We start from the raw sequence: 23,122 nt of genomic DNA, 5'->3' as shown, positions 1-23,122 counted from the left end.
AGGAAATTTATATAAATTTTTCCTTGAACAAAGTACAAGCATGTCGGTATTGCAACAATGTATGATTGACATAATCACGGGTACATACTAAACAGATAGATATGAAAAAGAAAAGATATGGGGTATTCTGTATCAGACGAAAGAAAAACTATTACAGTGTTAAATCCCATAAATATTCACTGTGCAAGCAGTATATGAGATCTACATTGACCTAATCGATGAGGTCATGTTTATTGTAGAAACAATGGATGCGACCCCGATAAAGTCATGATCAATGCCATTCAATCAATGAGTATTTATGCTATTCATTATGAATTCATGATTTATTCATCTGAGTCGCAGTCATTGTTTCTGTGGCAGTAAACATGAAATCGATTCGCACTAGCAATAATCGGTGATTTCTAAAATTAAATGAACCTGGATACAGTGATGCAAATAATTCTTTATAACAACTTTCAAAGAAATAATGTATAAACTACAGCATGTACAGTGCAATTCGTTCTTGTTGTATATAAACGTAAGCTATATTTCCCTTTTGATGGAAACGAAAGTATACAGATTATAGACGATATAAAGAATATACTGTGTTAAAAAAAACTTCGACTTAAACAATGAAAACTTACACGTTGGACATGAAATGTTTTGTCGATGTAGAAAATTAAATTATGTCACTTCTGAAATAAGTTTGTCGGTAACGTAACTTATTCTAACGGTAAAGAAACGCGAATTCGATCACTAATCTATTACGGGCTGTAGTTATTCAGAGATATTTATGTTCATATTGTCTGTTCATCGTATTGAAACGAATTCGCCAGATGATCATCGTCTATCAAGATATTGATCTTTTCTATGAATATCATGGAAATTTCAAACTATGAACATCATGGAAATTTCAAACTATGAACATCATGGAAATTTCAAACTTTAAACAACATTTTCCATTATAGCGGTTTTTTTCTGCATCTAATAATACTCTCTTTTATTTATATTTTAGGTGTCAATCATGTTCAGATGTAAGTAACGTTTATTCCTTTTCGCTCATATTTAAGGTTTTTCTGAAATCGAGTTGAATTTAGATTGAAGACAAAAAAAAAGTTGGCATACTTTAAATACTAACCATATGAACAAACGAACTATATTCATTAATTACGCATCCTGCAATATAACAATATGAACAATGTAATATTATCATACGATATGTAAATTACCAAATATATAATTCAATTGCTATATAAACAAAAATGTTCACACATTATATTGTTTCATAGCTTATTGAAGAAGAAGATTGCGTAACAGGAGCATATTATACACAATATAAATCACAACATATTTCATAATACATACAGTATATATTTTTAAATTATACATCTTCAGAAAGAAATACTTGTTCATTGCAATTTTAAAATCAGACAAACATCTTTTCTACCTTTTGAATAAAAATTGACAGCTTAGAAACACGTTATTACAATATTTAAGCATGCCCACTACTTTTTTAATATTTGGATATTTTTGATATTAAGGAGGCATGCATTTTCCCTCTTAAATCTTGAACTTCACAATTGGTACATATACATATATAGTGGTACACATCTCCAAGACCAGCTTTACAAAGTGGACAAATTCTCTCATTTCGTGGTACATTTCTCCATTTTCCTGTTTCAATCGGAAACTTTGTATTACATATCCTTAATTTACATATATTTACTTTATGACCCCGCCTTAATTTTAAAAGGTATGATTCTAATCGAAACTCTTATTTTAAAGTGTAAATAAAATTCCATTCTTGATGAGTTGTTTTTATCAGAGAACCATTTTTGAATATACTGGTCCTGGAGATGCTGCCTCATATTAGTTTTAATATAATTATAATCATTTGGCTCCGGAATATTATATATTTCGCAAAATCCACACTCATTAAACACAGATTTTACAAAGTTAAACCATCTGAAATTATAACCTCCATGCTCATGCATGTACCAAAGTAACTTGAACAGTTTACCTGATAATCTTTTTATTATTTGTTGCAAGCTTGTGCCAAAAAACATACCATTTCTAACTTGATCTGCAGTTCAAGTGGAAATCTTTTAGTTCTCCATACACCATTAAATTTGGCGTAGAGGATTGCAACCCCAAAATCCGCTTACAAAACTGTAGATGTAATTTTTATAGAAATATTTTTATTTTCAAACCCCAATATTTCCGAAGAATAGATCAAAATAGGAACCACCAATGCATCAAATACTTTTAACTGTAAATCAATCGGGAGTGATATATTTTGTATCTTCTTGTAAAGAGCATAAACTGCTTTTTTAGCTTGGTCTTCCACTTTTTTAGAGCTTGAAAGAGGTTTCCGTTGTAATTAAACAGCAGATCAAGATATACATATGAATTTTTAATTTCAATAATTTCATTACATAGTTTAAAAGTAACATTCATATTAAACTTTCTCTTTGAAAAAAATGCAATCTTAGTTTTTGATACATTCACAGTGAGTTTCCATAAATTTTAGACCTTCCACAGAGTTTTCATCCACATATTTCTCTAAATCATTCAGGTATAAGGCAAAGAGAAAAGGTGACATTTTTTCTCCCTGTCTTACACCTACATAACACTTGAAAAAATCTGTTAGTTCTTCATTTTTAACACGAGACTTAATATCCGTATACATGCTCAATATAACTTCAAACATTTTCCCACCAATGTTATATATTAAAAAGTAAACTCACAAAAATACTGAACTCAGAGGAAAATCAATTAGGAAAGTCCATAATCACATGGCAAAATCAAATAACAAAACGCATCAAAAACGAATGGACAAGAACTGTCATATTCCTGACTTGGTACAGGCATTTTCAAATGTAGAAAATGGTGGATTAAACCTGGTTCTATAGCGCTAACCCTCTCACTTTAATAACAGTCTCATCGAATTCCGTTATATTTACATGATGCATTAAATAAACAGTCACAATTATAATTTTTTGCCATAGTCTAACCCTCCACACTGTTTCAAAAGCTTTTCTAAAATCTACAAAAGCGCAAAATAATTTCTTTCCCGAACTCAAATATAGTGAAATTAAAGCATGCACTTATTGTAGATGTCATGCTATCAACTGGCTGCACACTCTAAATATACTTTAAGCGATATTCATCAACTGTTAGACAATTGCCCATCTATTCGGCAGAAAAACTTTTTTGTTCACATGTTTTGTCTGTTAGGTGGATGTTTTCAGAACATCCACATACCAAACAAAACATATTCATCATAAATGGGATACTGTTTAACTGCTTGTCGAACATATATGGAATTATCATTTCATACAGCTAATGGACTTAAAACAGGGAATCGGTGGGTTCAAGCGTGTTTCTTTTGTATGACCCTCACAAAATGTCATGTTTAAATAGAGTTTTGTATGTTGTAAATGTCTTCAAGACATGAATTGTTACCTTAATCTGATGACTACAATAGTTTTTAACATTTCTTTTATAACATTTTAATACTGAAAAACTGCACATCTATATCAAACAACTATCAACTTTTAATTTGATATTAATCTAAAGAATATAAAAAAAAATATATAGACACGTTTTTGAAGCTTTATCACTTATGCATGTAAAAAAAGTATTTGAGATATGACCAATGTAATAAATCCTAACACAAAACAAAATTGTTGTCTGTAACTGAAGTAGAGGGTGTTTTTTTTTAATTTTAGATTAAAAAGATTTATGTTTTTTATCTAAAATTCACTGAATTCAATCTGTAAAACATCATAAGTATTTGATTGGTTTTGTAAAACAAAACCTTAGTCAAAATCTGATTTTATAAAATAAGTAACCAGTTGAGTGAATAAACAAAATCTTTAAAATATCAGGGATTTGACAAACTCTCTGACTTTACAAATTCACTGTAACATATACATTAGTCCGTAAGAGTATAGGAAAGTTGTTTCTATATTGAGGTTTCAAATAATTTTCTCAAAATTCTCCATTTTCTTTGTTTAGATCATTTATGAAAAATACAATAAAAATTTTCTTTATCCAACTGTTAGAAAAAGATAATTCCCAAAGAATCATAATACTTTTGAAAATAAGATCAAGGTCATATTATACATTTATATTTTTGCATATTTTGGCTCTTCCAATGAAGTCCTCTTAAATTTAGAATTAGCTATAACATGATATAAATCATCAATCATATATAGTGATCGTCTTATATCTTTTGATTTGAGATATGTGTGGGATGGTATTGACATTAAGGTCAAGGTCAAAGGTAAATTTGATGTTCAAGATTTTGACCTTTGCATTAATAAGGTGTTTAATTAGAATAACGCTATGGGGTGTTGAAAAAGTAGGTCGTAAGTGACTTTTTTAAAACAGAAGTAGTCATTTTCTGCAGTGATCTAATTTAAAATAACCTTAAACAATATTTTTGGAATCCGTGTGAAGTAATCTATAAGATAGTACCGGAAGTTACAAATTCATCTCCATTGTTTTAAGCAAAGTTATCCTGAAACCATGTATTTTTGTTATCATTGTGATTAAAGCTGGCGTAAAACATTGAAATTAACAATTGCTTAACCAAACATTACAAGTTATCTCCGATGATTCAGACAAAATTATATAGAGAATATATTTTTCTTTAATCAGTTTTAAGAAACATATGATAACACACAATAGATTTAAGTAAACTGCAGCGTATATTCTTTTTCAATTTAATTTGAATAGGCCTTCAATTGCTGTCTGAACAATTGTTTTGTTTATGTTATCAATGCGCCTGCTTTGTAAATGATATAGAACAGTTTATAAGTGTTGAAACGTACACCGCTTTATCACCATATGACCTTGCAATAGCTAACCAGTAGCTCCCTTGTGTTAACATGAAGCAGATTTTTTAGGTACTTATTCAATCAATAATTAAATAAACGAATACATTTTTGGGATCAAGTGTCAAGTAAGCAATCATATTATACCAAAATTGACAGTTTTTATGACCAGAAGTAAGGAAGTAAATCCCTTATTTCAAACTTGTGTGTGGTAAACATAAGTTTGATAATTTCAAATCAAAACATATCGTTTCGGTTGGAAAGACTTATTTTTGTATTCTGAACAGTTGCCTGGTGTATAGCACTTATGATCAAAATTCGATTGAGTTTTTCATCAAAGGGTAAGGGGAGTTTTGTGGTATATCACAATGTCAAAATTAACTATTGCCGGTTAGCCAAACAATTGGATCATTACGTGGGCTAGGATAAGCATTACCTATAAAAATGGCTCAAAGCACATATGACCTAGACACGAACCAGGTTGTCAGCAAATTATTAAAAAGTTTAAAAGTAAACAGATCCGGGTAACAAACTTACACCGAGGGAAACATATCAATCTTAAAGGGAAAAAACAGGAACAATGAGGTCTAACAAGACCAAACGCCAACAATATATAAACGAACTAGTTGATAACGACTGCCATACTCGAAGTCGAAATTATTTTTTGCCGGCATGCCAAACTATACATTTATCAATGTTTGCTATGATACCAAAGTTAGAGGTAGGCGTTGGTCTCGGACATAAGTTCATGTCATTTTAGAGGCCATGCCTACCTCTACATTAGGTTTAGATTCCTACGTGGAGAATCCCTTAGTTTTGTTCAGCCGGCAATGCTTATTTTTGACTTTGTGAGATACCGATGAACCCGTACCCTATGCAGATAAACTAATACGGGCCTAGGGAATAAGTGCTTCTTCCTCTACCTCTTATATAATTATCAACGAGGAGAATCGGTTAGTTTGACCAGCCAAGAATAGTCAATTGAACTATGTGACATACTGAGTTCCCTCCCCACTTTAAGGTGACAAACTCATACTTTTCAAGGGGCATAACTGCTACATGCAATTATAGAGGTCATGTCTAATTGCCTACCTCTACCTCTGTTATAATTACCAGCTTGGAGAATCTTTTAGTTTAACCAGCGATCAATAGTAAAGTTGAACTATGTGATATACTGGATTCCCTTCCCAATCCTATGCTGACAAAGTCGTCGTGGTTTAGGCAGTGTAAGATGCCTTATCTACATCTGATTCGAATGGCTCGATAATGTTAAGTGTAAAGTCTTCTTGAATTATCTCCGTAGTTTTAAAACCTGATCTGTCATTGAAACAGTAAAGGTAGTTTTTACTTTTGGAGTTTTTTTTGCACTTTAAACTGTATGTAAATAAATAAAAAGATAAAACAAAATCTGAGAAAATTACTTAATATATATTGTATGAATTATTGTATGAATTATATTATTCATAAAAGAAGGTAGCATTATAATAAAAAATGAATCTTGTACTAAATTGATAAAGATGCTCCTATTTTTTCTTGAAACAAGACTTGTTCAGGGTCAATTAAATTACTTTTTTTTTTAATTTGTCATCTTTTATTGAAATCTTTACATTTGTTAGTTTGAAACATCAATTACCTGTACCTTATCCCGGCCTCGTCAATTAAATTTCTGACCAATCTTAAGTTCATGGTTGCATTATTGGGACTGTTCGTCATGTTCTGTTGGGTTGCCCTTTATACAGACCAGAGAATAATTGGTTCCTTATGACTTTTTGTTGTATATATATGTTAAGTTACTGACATCAGGTTATTCGATCTCTCTGATAAACAGTGTTAAAGAATAATAGAAATACCTTATGTTTCGTTTAACTACATTTTTTTTCAAATAATTCCGTCAGTTTGTTAAGATATTTCATAGCTCTTTAACAACTTTCAAAAAAGATAAAGGGAAAAGGAATCATTCCTATGGAAAGGACAACCAGGGAAAAATATGTTCCATAGGAACAATAGGCATTTACATGGGAACAAGTTTTACCTTATTTGGACTTTCCATGGAATCAAACTATTGACCAATGTTATCTTGGTAAATTGATGGTATCTTTAAAATTCCAATGGGAAAAGTACTTTTACGCATGATCTTTAAATTTTCTGATGGAAACTTTGAATATTCCTATAAGAATTGTACTTTTATTCATCTGTAGTGACAACAGTGATATGTTGGAACATATGAACATATTATTTTTTCCAATTAACTTCTACTTGGACAAAACCCGTTTGTTTCCTTGTAAAACAACAAATTCATATTTGCCAGTTTCGGAATGGCAATTTGTCCCGCATTGCATCATAATTCAAAGTTTATATGGTTTCAAGGAAGGTTTTGTTTTACATACTTTTCCGTGTTGTCGTAGAGCTATTGTTAATGTTAATCTTATACGGTGTTAGTGTTCAATTTTGTAGATTAAAGACCTCACTGGTGAAGAAGTAAAATATGAGAGGGGAAACACACAAATAGTAATAGACCAAACTAAAGATGATTCTGTGAGTAGAGTCTGTTTTTTTATCCGTATTTCCACTGGGGAATTTTTTAACACATATAACGTTTGCACTTAATTTATCCTAAAGTGTAGGAAAAGAGAAGAAGAAAATATAAAATGATATACTGTAAATGAAGAAAATATTTTTTTATTTTAAATGATTTTAAAATATTGTAACTTTTGTTTCCTCTACAGTCAAAGACAAGTAAAAGGAAACGTCACAACGTAAGTTATTATATATGATCGTATATCATTCATCGTTTCAAACAGTATGTATTTGTTTACATTGAAGACATGTATCATTTTTGAAATTCTTATAGGATAAATCTTTCATTGATATATATGTTTAAAATGGGTTTTTTTTTTTTTTTTTAAATTTGATTAAACATACAAATCAAAATTTACAAATTTAAACTTACTGTACTGTGAACAGTTTTCAAATTGTCAATATAGGTTTATTATGAATATTTGACATACATTGCTTAATCCGCAAACAGAATGGTGAGATGATTTGAAAAATCAACATCTAAAATTAATTATGTATGAATTTAATTTTCTTCTCATACTCCGGAACTTTTTTTTAAACCTTTCATACACATTTGAACTCCGGTTTTTATGTGTTTTGAAAGATATATATTTCATCGAGGTAAAACAGTGTGAAAAAACCTCATGCAATGGAAAAGTATCATTCGTAAAATGACAGATAGAGAGAAATGTCGTATTAAAAAGTAATTTATTAAAAAAAGATGCAGAACTTATTATACAAATAGGAAAGTCATTATCAAAATCTGTATTATTCCTTGAGAGCAAACTATCTTTGTAATATACCTGTTGTTAGAAAACGTCTTCTTAAAATAATTACAAAGGGAGGGCAAGGGGTTTAACTGTAATGCTGTTATGGGGCATTTTAATTCTTTGTTATCTGTTATTCTGAAAATATATTTACTGTTAGCTGTTACTGTCTTATTCTTTGTTAGCTGTTATAGGACTATTATCTATTTTGTTATCTGTTATTGTGAGAATCTATTTGCTGTTAACTGTTATTGAAAATTGGACTGTTAGCATTTTGACAGCCAATCTTCCGTAGAAATTGAAGATAATTGAAAATTGTGATTTGAACAGTTGAATGGATAATAGTCTCATTGGAATGCTTACCACATCTTCTTACAATGTATATCGATTGGGGTCTTTCTACTGGTAATATCGGTTGGCCCTGTATTTGCAGAAGAATTTCAGTAACATTCATCACATAATATATTAAAATCAATTGAACCCAGGACCATTCCAGTATATATTATTATCATCCTTCGTAATAAATTCCGTTGTCTGTGAACATGTAGCATTTTGTACAAATTATAATTCACTTATTACTTGTAGAATAACTTATAGTAAGGATTTTGTTATGAAAAAAAGCATTGGTACACCCTATACATGTCGAATTTTTTATTCAATGACCACATAATAATCTTAATGCTGTACTATTACACCACTGTCCTTGATTAAGGGAGGATTGGACACCAACCAGCATGCTTAATTTTAGTTTCTTGTGTACAATTTGGAAATTAGTATGGCGTTCATTATCACTGAACTATTATATATTTGTTTATGGGCCAGCTGAAGAAAGCCTCCAGGTGCAGGAATTTCTCGTTACATTGAAGACCTGTTGGTGACCTTCTACTGTTGTTTTTTCTATGGTCGGGTTGTTGTCTCTTTGATACATTCCCGATTTCCATTCTCAATTTTATTAAGTTGGCACATTCTGTATGTGCCTATTTCCAAGTCAGGAGCCTGTATTCAGTGGTTGTAGTTTGTAACTGTGTTACTAAGTTTCTCGTTCACTGTTTTGTGGATAAATTAGACAGTTAATTTTCTCCTTTGAATTGTTTTACATTACTAAGTGGTGTGGGTTTGAATTATGGCGTTAGGAATTATACACCATCTTTTTCTTTTAGCATTTATATTTTAAGTGCTACTTCCTCTCTTTTCATTGTATTTATTGTGAACTTGTTCTCGTCCTGAATATGCACAAAATATTTGATACTGGACGTTAAGCAACAAACAATCAATCAATCAATCCTCTCTTTTCATTTACATGAAAGAGAACCCTGACCACCAATGATAGTTTTTAACTGCTTCACATGGCGAAAATTAAAGCTCAGTAACCATTGATGCAAATAAAGGTGTGTCTTCAGTTTTATTTTTCGACAAATACCCTTTTAAAAATCCTACAGCTTCTATAATTTCACATAAGATGCATGATTGGTGTTTCACATGGTGTCATCCAAATTTTCTATAGGTCAAAACCATAACATGCATAACTGACATGCGTGTGTCAGTTACATGTCCTGTCTCCACTGATCTGGGTATTTTTGTATTTTACAAGTAAGTTTTATCATGAGGTCATTAAATACAAAAATATATTGTGCATCAATGTTTTTTTATTACTTGTAAAGTATATATATATATATATACGAGTCTAAATTGAAAACTACGTTCAAACCTATGACTGCGTTGGATAAAAACCGCAATTTTTATACGTGTGCATGTCAAACAAATTTCGTTGTAGAAGGGTCTAAAAACAGCACAAACAACATTTTCCAAAAGACCAAAAGAGTGAAAAAAGTATATTTAAACAAAACGCATTTGACTAACAGGTCGAACAACTGATGTTCTTTAACCCTGCTGACTGCCATTGGCGATTGCCAAATAAAATTGATCACAGGTTGTAACAAAATGGATCTTATTATAAATTTAATACGTCACAGAAAAAAAAAATTGTTAACTTGTGGACAGGATGTTGTGCCACAAACATATATATATATATTGCTTTTCAGAAATAAAAAATCTAAAAATCAAAGAAATAATAAAGTGTCACTGGCTGCACTACTTTCAAAAATAAAATTAAAAAAACCTTAATCAATTAAAAATTGATCCCTCAAATGTCCTAGATTAAAAATATACGTATATCAAAATCAGAAACTAGTAATTTCGTTCAGAAAAATGCAACATCCATACTATAACTTATTGTACAAGTTACGGAAAAAAATCGACCAAGGCAGAACTGCCTGAAACGTCTTGTTTACACAAATTAAATTTTCTAGGTCCATATCACAAGTTATATACTAAGATCTACGAGTCATCTACTGGATTGGTCCAGGACAGATTTATTTTCATACTTCATTTACTGTTATCTGTTATTGTCCCTTTTCAATTCCTTGTTATCTGTTTTTCACCAAATTAATTCACTGTTTTGCTGTTATGGGGACCCCCTTCCCCCCCCCCCTCTACAAATAGACTGGATAATAATCTTTCTTTTTTTAAGGATTTGTAAAGCAATTAACATACACCAGAAAGTAATATTAAAAGTTAGCAATTCATGCTCTTATGTTGAAACTTCACAAAAGGAGTATTTTTTAAAATAATAGAAAGTGGTTATGCAGATTATGATTTGAATATTGTATTCGAGCTTACCAAAGGTTGATTCAGTCGAACTATTCATTTTGTTTGGATGTGTGGATTCTTCCATTTTTAACCGAATTTTTGTGACAAAAATGTCGGTTATTGATTTGAGTATGCTCGGCGGGCGGCCGGGCGAGCGGCAATCAAATGTTGTCCTTGCATTTACTCATGAACCGTTCAACCAAACCTTTTGAAATTTTAAAATGTTGTTACTGATGACTAAATGGAGGTTAAGTTCAATAATGACGATTTGGACTTTTTCCGTTCAGGAGTTATGGCTCTTGAAAGATTGAAAAATGGTGTTTCCAGTCGTGTCCGTGCATTTTCTCACGAACCATTCATCCAAAGCTTTTCAAATTCTAATACTTTGTTACTGATGACAAAATGGAGGTCAAGTTCAATAATGATGATTTTGACTTTACCGTTCAGTAGTTATGGTTCTTGAAAGATCGTAAAATGGCGTTTCAAGTCGTGGCTGTGCATTTACGCATAACTTCCCAAGGCTTACCAAATTTAATATGTTGTTACTGATGACTAAATGGAGGTCAAGTTCAATAATGACGATTTTGATTTTTACTGTTGAAAGATCGTAAAATGGTGTTTCCATTCACGTTGTTGCATTTACTCACGAACCATTCAATTTAAGCTTTTCAAATTTTAATATGTTGATACTGATGACAAAATAGAGGTCAAATTTGATATTGACGATTTTCACTTTCACCAATCATCAGTAATGGTTCTTGTGATATTGCCAGGACACAAATAAATGTTAATAAATCCGGTTTGGTGTCGTTGTGACAGACTCTTGTTTAATTTCTCATTTGAGTAAAAAATTAATAATATTTAACCCTACCACTGGAATACACAGTGACAGAGAAGGCAGAAAATCTAATAGTAGTCCTTTGTTTATTTAGTTATCATTGTCATTTGCTTATTTTCTTTTAATACCTATTCTGACATCGAACTCTGACTTCTTTTAAACTGAGTTTTACTGTGCGTATTTCTATGTATTTCTTTATTCCACGTTAGCTGTAAAGGTGGGAAATGATATATCAAAGAACACGTTGAACCCCGTTTGTGGCCTTCGGCTGTTGACGGATTTTTTGGCTGGGTTTTATCTCTTTAACAAATTCTTTTTTTTTTCAATTATCAATTTTATTTTTATTAACTTGTATTCGTGTTATCAATCTTTAGTTTTTGTACCGAGATTTGTCTTTTCGTCGTTTTTCGTTTTTTGGGAGTTTGTTTCGACTAATGAGTTTGAATCTTAATTTGGACTTTTTTTTTAGAGACAGTCTATAATCAGTTTAAACAAGCAACGACTACTTAAATGTTAAGTTCATGCGAAATAGTGTTAATCCTTATGAATACAAATATCTAGACTACAGACAAGTAATAGGTTGTTGGAGGTTCACTGATTCACATTTAGGTCAAGATTTGTTTTATTGGTTGTAATTGACTTTTAAATAACTGTCCGTAACTTTTATATCTGTAATGAGTGATTTTTTTATGTTGGAATGTATAAATACCCTGTCACATCCACTCTGTGTTTCTGTTTTGTATCCATCTAACAGGTTTAACCTTTTCAACTGATATTGATTGTTTGTTATTTTCTTGTATTATTACACCACTGTTCTAGGTTAGGAGTGGCTTGGTGCGTCTACACTAATTTAACCCTTGCCACATTCTGTAAGCAACTAGCCTGTTTTTCGTTGGTGTATATCCTGTTTGTTTTTCAGTCATTAGTTTGTACATTTACGTATCAGGCCATTAGTTTTCTCATTTGAATTGTTTTACATTAGACATTTCAGGGTCTTTTATAGATGACTATGCGGTATGACTTTTTTTAAATTAGATTCTCTATTGCAATTTTTGCTGTTCGACAATAAAACTTGATGTAGAATAAATTAATAACTGTTACACAAAGTTTTTACCACTTTACACTGAGTATTTTATTCATATTCATAATAGTATCTATTCAACAATATAAAAAAGAAGATGTGGTATGATTGCCTATGAGACAACTATTCACAAAAGACCAAAATGACACAAACATTTACAACTACAGGTCACCGTACGGCCTTCAACAATTAGCAAAGCCCATACCGCATAGTCAGCTATAACATAATATCTATTACTACAAAAGTTTTTTTAAAAAGGAAATTATTCGTTACTCCGGAATGTTTCATTCTCTTATCAAAAACAAATGTGGTCAATAAACCCGTACGCGGTAGAGGTTTTGGTTATATTTTAATACTGTACGATACCTTTGTCTTGTGAAGAATTGCCTTATTGGCAATGATACTCCATCTTCTTTCTTTTCTATAAACAATTTTATAGATTAATACTAATGTTTTAAGATATAATTTCAGTTTAAAAAAATCTTGAGCATCAATGGGAAACTTGGTTTTCTACTGTTAAAAATTTTAGTATGAGGTTTTTGAACCAGTCCATTATCTTCTACCTAAAACAAATATCAGAACTTTTCATACGGGACCAACAGAACTCGGATTTTTTTTTCGGGACAATCGGAATAACCAATTTTCATTATATTTTCCCTGTAGTTTAAAAAATGTTGGACAATTAGGAAGACACACTGGTCTAATAGATTATTTTGTTAATTTAAATCGTTAGCTGTTCGTAATTTATTTCGCGCTATATTTGGTTACAATCATTGACCAATAAAATTGCAGATGAAGTCACAACTGCATTTAAATTAAAACATTTTCTTGGTAAAAAAAAAAAAAGAGCAAAATCAGATGGGTTAGGGACAATAAAGTCTAGCTAAGTATACAATATCGATGTTTAAAGTGAAAGTGTAAGACATTGTACTGCTTTAAATTAGCTTCATAAAATATGATTAAAGGTTTTACAAACTATAAACGACACAAATGATTCTCTTTTTGCAAAATAAAACAGAACAAAAGGCTTTATTGACCTCTTGCAGAATTAAGAAAAAAGTATCAAAAGAGAGGCAAATAATAATAAGGAGACAGTCAAACTTACAAGTCGAAAATAAACTGATATTGCCATAGCTACAAAAAAACAATACACAAACCAAAAGATACAACAAAAAAAGACTGAGCAACACCAACCCCTCGTAAAACTTTGGAAAAGCAAGTAGACTCTGGCCCTTTTAGAAACTTATAATATTGCATTCATTGGTAAAACATAAAAAGTAAAGTTTAAAAAGGCAAACAAACAATTAGAGAAGAAAAGGAGAACATCCTCTATACAAAAACAAAATCAATTTTCTTGTTTGATAATCAAATATAATTTTCCGATCCATTTTATAGACGGAAGAGATTTGTTTATGTCGTGCAAAGAACTAAAAATGTGCTTGTTCAGGTTTCATTTTTTTCTTCAAAAGAAAGTATTACCATAATCAAATATATTTATTTTATTTTAGGCTGAACATGAAGCCGGACACATGCATACAAATTATAAACTTGTTGATGGGTGAGTCGTGCAAAGTTAAAAGTGTTTGTTTTAATTATTGTGCAAGCAGAATAATTACTTATACACACACGCTTCATAAAATTGCAGTTTTATAGGAATCACAATATCAGATTGAAGAGTCAAATGAATATAAGTATTTTATAGATTAAAAATTCAAAAAAAGATATGAAAAGGAAGTACCAGGGGTAAATTACAATGACTGTATCTTTAAATATTGTTCCATCAGTTGTTGTTTATTAACCAGCTTCTAAAATGGTAGTGCATCCCAGTCACGATACGCATATATATATTGTGGTCTAGCGGGACGGCTGCAGTGCAGGCGATTTGGTGTCACGATATCACACTAGCATGGGTTCGAATCCCGGCGAGGGAAGAACCAAATATTTGCGAAACAAATTTACAGATCTAACATTGTTGGGTTGATGTTTAGACGAGTTGTATATATATATATATAATTGCAATACTCATAGAAGAAGACCCCATATCAATACTGAACGAATAACAATGAGATAAAGAACATCAATCAAGAGTTGTTGACGTATTTTCTAAACTATGTTGATGTCACTCCTTTAATCACAAAGTGATTAAAAATTAATCTAGCGTTGTCTCTCTTTGTTGTTTATTATAGTTCACAAATACCAATATTAAAATACTACAGACTTTCTGTATATTATACTTATTTGTGTAGAGGTTCCATCATATGTTTTTCATTTATAACTTTTACAACTTATACAAAAACAATCCTTTGAATTAAACATTCGTTTTATTACACCAACTTGTACTTACATTTTCTTGACTAGAATATACATTTTTACGTTGTGGCATTTCTTTGGCTACAGAGTTTTCTATAATATTTTGATGAGGCGCCAGGATGACTACCGATTACCTATACACAATGGCTATCCCCTCTATAAGATGAGGTGGAGGAGGTCTTAGAGTTACCCATCTGTAGACCATACCGTTACCACTAACCACATTTTCCAAACCTGCAAATTGTAGAACTTGTCATGGCCCAAGCAAGGAGTGCGAATTGCATTTATTACTTTCATTCACTAGAGATTACTCTTGTTTATCTCGATCTTCTAAATTAAAAGGGGAACTAAGGACATCATTCGTAAATATAGCTCAACATGCAGACTTCTTATACGTTCAGATACTTCACATCAATCTTTTATTGAATTGTTCTTTATAAAGCACAAAGGTGTCAGTATTCACCTCAAAAACCAACAAAACCTTTGAATTAAGAAGTGATATAGTTACGATACTGGTGTCAGGTCATTAAAGATTTCATATTTTGGCGTTAATATTGATTCACTTACAGGGTCTTTGCATCGGAACTAAATATATTTATTCAAAAACCAGTTGTTGGCATGACACGGGTTATGTTTTTCTCAATATGTTATGATGGTATGATACTAAACCCCCTAACGGGAAGGATTGTGGCTGATTTTCATATGATTAAATCATAATCTTTCAGTCAGTTCAATTGAAGTCTGGAGCTGGCTTGTCAGTTTATTGTTAGTAGTCTGTTGTTATTTATGTATTATTGTCATTTTGTTTATTTTCTTTGGTTACATCTTCTGACATCAGACTCGGACTTCTCTTGAACTGAATTTTAATGTGCGTATTGCTATGCGTTTACTTCCCTACATTGGCTACAGGTATAGGGGGAGGTTGTGATCTCACAAACATGTTTAACCCCGCCGCATTTTCGCGACTGTCCCAAGTCAGGAGCCTCTGGCCTTTGTTAGTCTTGTATTATTTTAACTTTAGTTATTGTGTATATTTTGGAGTTAAGTATGGCGTTCATTATTACTGAACTAGAATATATATTTATTTAGGGTCCAGCTGAAGGACGCCTCCTGTTGCGGGAATTTCTCGTTACATTGAAGACATGTTGGTGACCGTCTGCTGTTGTTTTTTTTTCTATGGTCGGGCTGTTGTCTATTTGACACATTCCCCATTTCCATTCTCAATTTTAAAGATTTTTATGTTTATATTATACATTATCACTTAATTATAGTTTAATTGGCTTAAAACTAATACTGACAGTTAGGAATTAATAATCATCATATTAGCGGATCTTTTTATTTGTTCTATAACCCTGTGATTGCACTGATACACTGTTTTGTACTGTGTGATATGTGATGTGTAACAATCAATATCCACCATGTATATTTTCCCAAGATCAATTTAGATTCTTTTATATTTTAAGCCTAAATTGCTCATCATAAGTGGCCCAGTTTTCTGACCTCTTTGCCGCTAATCTTATATAGCCATATAACTATTCCTGTAACCGTGTGCTGATTTTTTAATGTAGACACTCATAAAATTATGAATGCTGAAGTCCATTCATTCATAGACAAATTAACACCCAACGATGTTTTTCAATGATAATGTTCCCCCGTTTTAATATCAAAACGTCCACGTCAACCTCTCAAATTCCTTTTTGCGTTCTCAAAAGAGAATGAAGCTATATAAAATTTCCCTCCCAAATCTTTTCCTTAATTTTAAAAGCCATGTGTTCCCCCATTGTGTCATGAATGATAGATTCTTGTGACGGAGTGAAATCAATGGAATTATTTGTAATTTCAAAGTTTTGATGTGACGGGTCGTGTCTAAAAGAGGGTATCAGTCTGGTACCTTTTATAATCATCATTACTTTTACCTTAACATTTAAAAGAAAATACCGACAAAACATTCATTATAATACACGAAATAAAACGTCACAATTGGCATTGTTCTCAGACTAACAATCTGCTTTATCACCCTCTCAACTACGTGGTCTTAATATACATGTTGTTTTTGTTGAAGTTTTTATGTTTCCTTTGTGATTGGACTGTAAAATTATATGTATGAGATGTTATTTAAATAATATATTGATTAGAATTATATTGTTTTTGAAAGGTTAAATGGAAGTAATGGCAGTAACGAATCATCTCCATATGCTGAATTTGGAGAGGGGGTAAGAACAGAAAATAGACCAGGCTCAATGACAGTAAGTGTTATGATAGTATTTGATAAGTTTATAATAGATACATCACAAATGTGAAATATTGGTGCATTCTTCTTTTTATTAATAAACTAATCTTTCAGTAAATCTTCATTATGTTATTCACAATAAATAAATTGCCCATGTCTTTAAACACAAGACGCCAGATATAGAAAGTACCTGTCTTCAGTTAAAATTGTTATTTACTTATGTTTTAGTAAAGCTTTTTGTGTTTAAAAAAATAAGGCAAAGAATATAATCTTAAACATCTTGTCTCTCCCCCTTTATTTTCTTAACAATGAAAATCAGAAAACTAACTTTTATGTTACTCAAAAACCTCAGCCGAAGTACTTACTGATATTGATCGACTTACATATGCCTTTAACCTAACAAAAGATATAACAAAGTTATGCACAAACCGATGAAGTGAAATGTATTGCTCCTTGTTATATTCACATAAAGATGAGCAATAAAAAGTAAAATCACAAAAGCACAAAAATACAAAATTCCGAGGAATATTCAAAACGAAAAGTCCTTAATGAAATGAAATCAAAAGGTAAAACACATCAAACGATTACAAATGACTTGGTAAAGGCATTGTCTGACCAACGAGCAGACAACAGTCGAAGGCCACCAATAGGTCTTCAACGAAGCGACTTTATCTCCTTCTTTCAATTGTCTAAACCGCCTTGATTTCTCGTGTATTTGTAGGCGGTTAAAACCTTACCAATGCATGAAATATATGGTATCCATTTTACAGCATTTATTCTTATGATAATTTTTCTTGAGTGTCCGACATGTTTTCTTACATACGGTCTGTTAAGCATCGGTCACACCTTACCAGATAGCACGAACAGACGCCTAACGGTTGAAAATAAAAGTTGTCCGTTGACAAAATTGTTATCCGTTGGGAGTCCGTTGATGTAATGACCAAATGAAACGGACCAGTAACGAATGCATTACGGACAAACACTGGATATACAACGGACGAGAAACGGAAACGTACCGGACAGAACGGATGTCGAACGTACATTCAACGGACGAGTACCGCATAAAACGGACAAAAAGATATACGGGGGGAAAAGGCGACAATAATAATACATGTAAATCGTATAAATATTCAAAATGTTTCTGTGTAACTGGTTTTGGTTTGTTCTTCAAATCTACAAAATGGCATTGTCTGGCCTAAATAAAAGCTGCGTGATTGTGAAGACGTACCCTTACTCTAGCTAAGATCGATTATGAATAATAAGAATTAATGAGCCGCATTCCTGACGCGAAATTTTCAATTGGTATTATTTTTGTCCATCTTATGAGTTAAGCCTTTTTCAACTGATTTTTATAGTTTGTCCTTATTTTGCACTGTTATACCACTGTCCCTGGTTAGGTGGAGGGTTGGGATCCCTACTACATTTTGTATGTATGTGCCTATTCCAAGTCAGGAGCCTGTAGTTTAGTGGTTGTCGTTTGTTCATGTGTAACATATTTGTTTTCGTTAAACAAATTATAAGTAAGGCCGCTTTCTCGTTTCATTTTTTTACATTGTTATTTCGGGGCCCTTTATAGATGACTATAGGGTATGGGCTTAGCTCTTTGTTGAAGGCCGTTCGGTTATCTATAATTGTTAATTTCTGTGTCATTTTAGTCTCTTGTGGAGAGTTGTCTCATTGACAATCATACCACATCTTCTTTTTTAAATTTATCCGTTTCAGATCCATTCATCATCCGTTTTATCCGTTATAAGTCGGGTAGAAGTACGTTTCACATTCGTTCAACATCTGTTTTATCCGTTAAACGACCGGTAGAAGTCCGTTGGTGACTTTATCTGCCAGACCTACAACAGATTTATAACGGACAAGTAACGGATACAAAACGGAATCGAAACGGACGATCTCCGTACAAAACGGACGCCTACCAGACGTTCAACGAATATCTCATCCGTTAAACGTCGGTTCAAAGTTTTGAACATGCTCAAAATTTTCCATCGGTCAGAACGGACGTCAACTGATAAAACGTACGCTAAACAGACATGCAACGGATATGGACGGACGTCTAACGGATAAAAACGGACGTCTAACGGATTGAAAAAAAGTTATTCGTTAGGCATCTGTTCGAGCTATCCGTTAAGGTGTGACTGAGGCTCAAATGTTTATCTATATGGGGTACTTGTTTTAATGAAAACTCTTTTTTACACACAGTAATGCTTCAAGTTTGTTGAGAAGATATTTATTATTAAAACGAGTATCAGCACATACTTTGGTATTATTAATAATCGTTTAATGCTCTAGATTATTATGTTTTTAACATCGATTACTTAAAAGCATATAGACGACATATTACTATCGCATACAATGATACTTTGGTACTAGATATGCAAATGAATGTCTTTCGTTCAATTGAATAGTTAAATCAGGACAATTATCGTTAAGCAAAGCTGTTACGATGAAATCTGTATCGAAGTACAGCTGCTGTTTTTCAAAAGTAGTAACGAATGTATAATATCCTTAACAGTTTAAGAGCTAATCGACCAAAACAGACCAATAAATATAGGCAAATACATATATTGACAGAGGGGGGCTGAAAACCTACTTTCTTATATTTTAAAATTTTATCAACGGACACTCGAAGAAAGGTTTGTTATAAATTATGTTCGAATTAGAAAAGCACCAAAGGCTGTCTAAAGTGATGAAAGAGTTTTAAAAATCCATTTTCTGATTTTACTCTTTCCTAGAACATTCGTCTGATTTGTACAAAGTTGACTCTTTTAAGAAAATTGTTGACTCCGAGGCAGTTGAGATATGTAAATAAACTCGAAGATATTGGGTTCAAACAATACGAAGATCTTTTGAAACAAATGCAAATCGAAGGAAAATATGCTTTTAAAACCAGATAAAAGAGAACCATTTCCTATTATAGCCGTAAAATGAAACTGGAAATGTCTTTGTCAAAATACAAAGCTGAAGAACAGGAAAAGTGATTACGATCTTTTCTAGACTTTTCATTTCTTCTCAGAGTAGACAGTTTGATTTGGAAGATTCTGCTATACGAAAACCAAATTACTCCTCTGTCTTTGTCTAAGGGTGTCACTTTAAACAGTGTTGTAAAATCGCAGCAAATGGATATACTTGAAACATTGTGCGATGTGCCATCAACTGATCCAAATTCTGACGCATAAATTATTGTTGTTGGTTTATTCCAGGCAACTACGTGCAAAAAATATTAGTAATTTTCAGTAATTCCGACACAGATGTAGTAGTACTAGGGATTGAAACTTCCTTTGTATAAGGTGTGGAAAAGTTTTTGAGGGCATACTTTCGATAGTTTCATGTATATACCATATCAGATGTGTTTTGTCCTCGAGCAGCTGCTATTCTTTCCTTCCATGAATTCTTTGAATGTGACACTGTGTAATCATCTGGTGGGAAAGTGCAGAGATAAGCTTGGCAGACATGGGAAGTATTTCCAGATGTAACGGATGTTTTGCTCGCTTTAATTTAGTATGAAGACACAGACATGGACATCATAGAAGCATTTGCTTGCTTCAGGTGCGGCAACATTAACACTTAATGTTAACAAGGAACGATTTGAATCATTTGTCAGGAAGCAGCAACCTTATGATGCTTTTCCGCCTACCAGTTGTTCTCTTCCGGAGCACATCAAAAGAGAAGAATATCAAGGTGGGCTAAATCTGATTTATGCATTCGACAGGTACTCGTACCAAGTCATGAGCACTGGGTTTGGAAGAAAGAAAAAACACAAACACAAACAATATCAGTTGGAAACCACAATGGACTTCGTTGGCTGCCGTTGCACCCTCGTTTCAGGAACTTTTGAAATTCGGATAAGAAAAATCAAGTCGTGTTAAAAATTGTAAACGCAAACGTTCTAGCCACCCTTGTACGGTTTTGGGAATTGGCAAAAATAATTTCAAGAAATGCAACCTGCTTTTTCTAACCAAACTAGTTATTTGAACTTTACAATGTCAGTGATATTTCTTGTTAATTAGAAGAAAATGAAAAAAAATAGTTTCGTCGTACTTTAGGAACAGTAATCTACGTTTATACAAACTTACATTGGATTTTACCTACAACACAGCTATTAAAGAATTTACGATATGTAGCCTTCTTCAACAATTTTGCCGCCTTTTTGGAACCGGAAGTCGCTTTTTTGTCATTTTAATATTCTTTCATCATACTTTAGGAACTGTAATTTACGTTTTATCAGAACTTACTTTGGATTTTACCTATAACACAGCTTTCAAAGGATCACCGAAATGTAGCAAATGGGATATAATGCCATTTTCAACGTACGCAGTGGCCATCTTGAAAAAATGAAAATTGTTCATGGCCAGCAGCTGATTGTTTTTTGTTTCGTTTAGTCAACCTTTCTACCAAATTTCATGCTTGTATCACGATTTTCACAATTATTTCCATAACATCTCCCATTATTTGTGGCTTTATAATCCTGGTACCTTTGATAACTATTTCATACTATTTACAATTTCTTCACTTTTAAAAATCAAGTTGTCCCTAAAAACACTGTTGTACCCAATATCATTTTATCGTACTCATATTTGTTATAGATATAGAAAAACATTTATGCAACTTTAATTTGTAAAAGAGGGACGGAAGATACTATAGGGACAGTCTAACTCGAAACTCGAAAATAAACTGACAACGCCATGGCGAAAATGACAATTTATAGAATGAAATTTATCTTCTATAGAAGTTGCCCTATGTATTTAAATTTTTAGTTTTTTATCGCCATCACATATTGTGCTTTATAGACTGGAGACGAAAATGAAGCTTCTAGTCGAATTACTGGGTATTCTAGAAATAGAAATGAGACAATGGAACATCGTGGTTTTACAGATAGTGGACCGTTTCAAACCATTCCAGAAAACAGCTTTAACTCGGTAAATAATACTATTATCAACTAAATCGAATAGAAAGTATATCGTAATTGTAGGCAATGATAATCTTATAGTGATCAATATTATAACACCATATTGACTGTTGTTTCCATATTTGTGTCATTTCAACCTATTATGTCTGTAAGTTTCGCTTAAACGTTGTTGTCAACATTACCAATTTCTATGCCACTTCCATACAGGTGAAAAATTTATCTGGTTATAAAAACAAGTGTAATCCATCATTTTCTCTGCACTATATGCAGGTTTTTTATTCCAGAATGCTATGTCATTCTTTCAAAGAATCAACCAAGATGATGCCAATTAACAATGATCTAAAGCACAAAATAATGATGAATGTAAAGTCGTTTTCCCTTCTTAAAATGCAAACTATAATTTACATAAAAATCAAATTCTTTGATAGATAATAATAATATAACGCAAATTAAAACGTTCAAAACAAAAATTGTGAAGACAAGTTTTGTTAATATATCTATAGAATAAAGGGACATTTGTGAGAAGAGTTTAATAATGTAAAACTCTTCATAAAATGGGTTCTTTTGAGAGTATGCGTATGTATTCATAAAACTTCTGAAAATAAGATATTCTTCATAACCAAGTTTCCCTGTAGAACATTGGGCTAGATTAAAGAAAACCAGAAAAAAATCCTTAAAAATTGAGATGCGTCATGATACAAAAATAAGTCTCTATATAAGAGGACCAAATGAAGCTGGTGTGTTTCTTTAAAGAAAATATATATGAAACAATCTATAATGTAGATTGTGTGGCTTTTGAACTATCTATAATTTCTTTACATTAAAAAGTATGAGTTCCTCAAAAAAACTGGTGTACCCGATATAATTATATCGTACACATAATTCTAATAAATACAGAAAAAATGTATGTCATTTTTTTATTTGTAATTTATCGTCTATAGAAATTATACTATATA

The 23,122-nt window shown here is 31.9% G+C and overlaps 1 protein-coding gene across 1 annotated transcript in view; it reads left to right on the top strand.

Annotated features, from left to right (window-relative positions):
• Window positions 1-23,122, top strand: part of LOC134711078 (uncharacterized) — a 70,103-nt gene that overhangs the window by 33,001 nt on the left and 13,980 nt on the right. The window contains exons 6-10 of the mRNA XM_063571511.1: window positions 995-1,013; window positions 7,275-7,355; window positions 14,220-14,269; window positions 17,177-17,267; window positions 22,048-22,176. Of these exons, the coding sequence (XP_063427581.1) occupies window positions 995-1,013; window positions 7,275-7,355; window positions 14,220-14,269; window positions 17,177-17,267; window positions 22,048-22,176 (370 nt within the window). The remainder of the gene's footprint in view (window positions 1-994; window positions 1,014-7,274; window positions 7,356-14,219; window positions 14,270-17,176; window positions 17,268-22,047; window positions 22,177-23,122) is intronic.

This window comes from Mytilus trossulus, chromosome 3 (genome assembly GCF_036588685.1).
Source record: "Mytilus trossulus isolate FHL-02 chromosome 3, PNRI_Mtr1.1.1.hap1, whole genome shotgun sequence".
Lineage (NCBI taxonomy): Eukaryota > Metazoa > Mollusca > Bivalvia > Mytilida > Mytilidae > Mytilus > Mytilus trossulus.
Note: the sequence above shows the minus strand (reverse complement) of the source record. Positions and strands in the feature narration are given on the sequence as shown.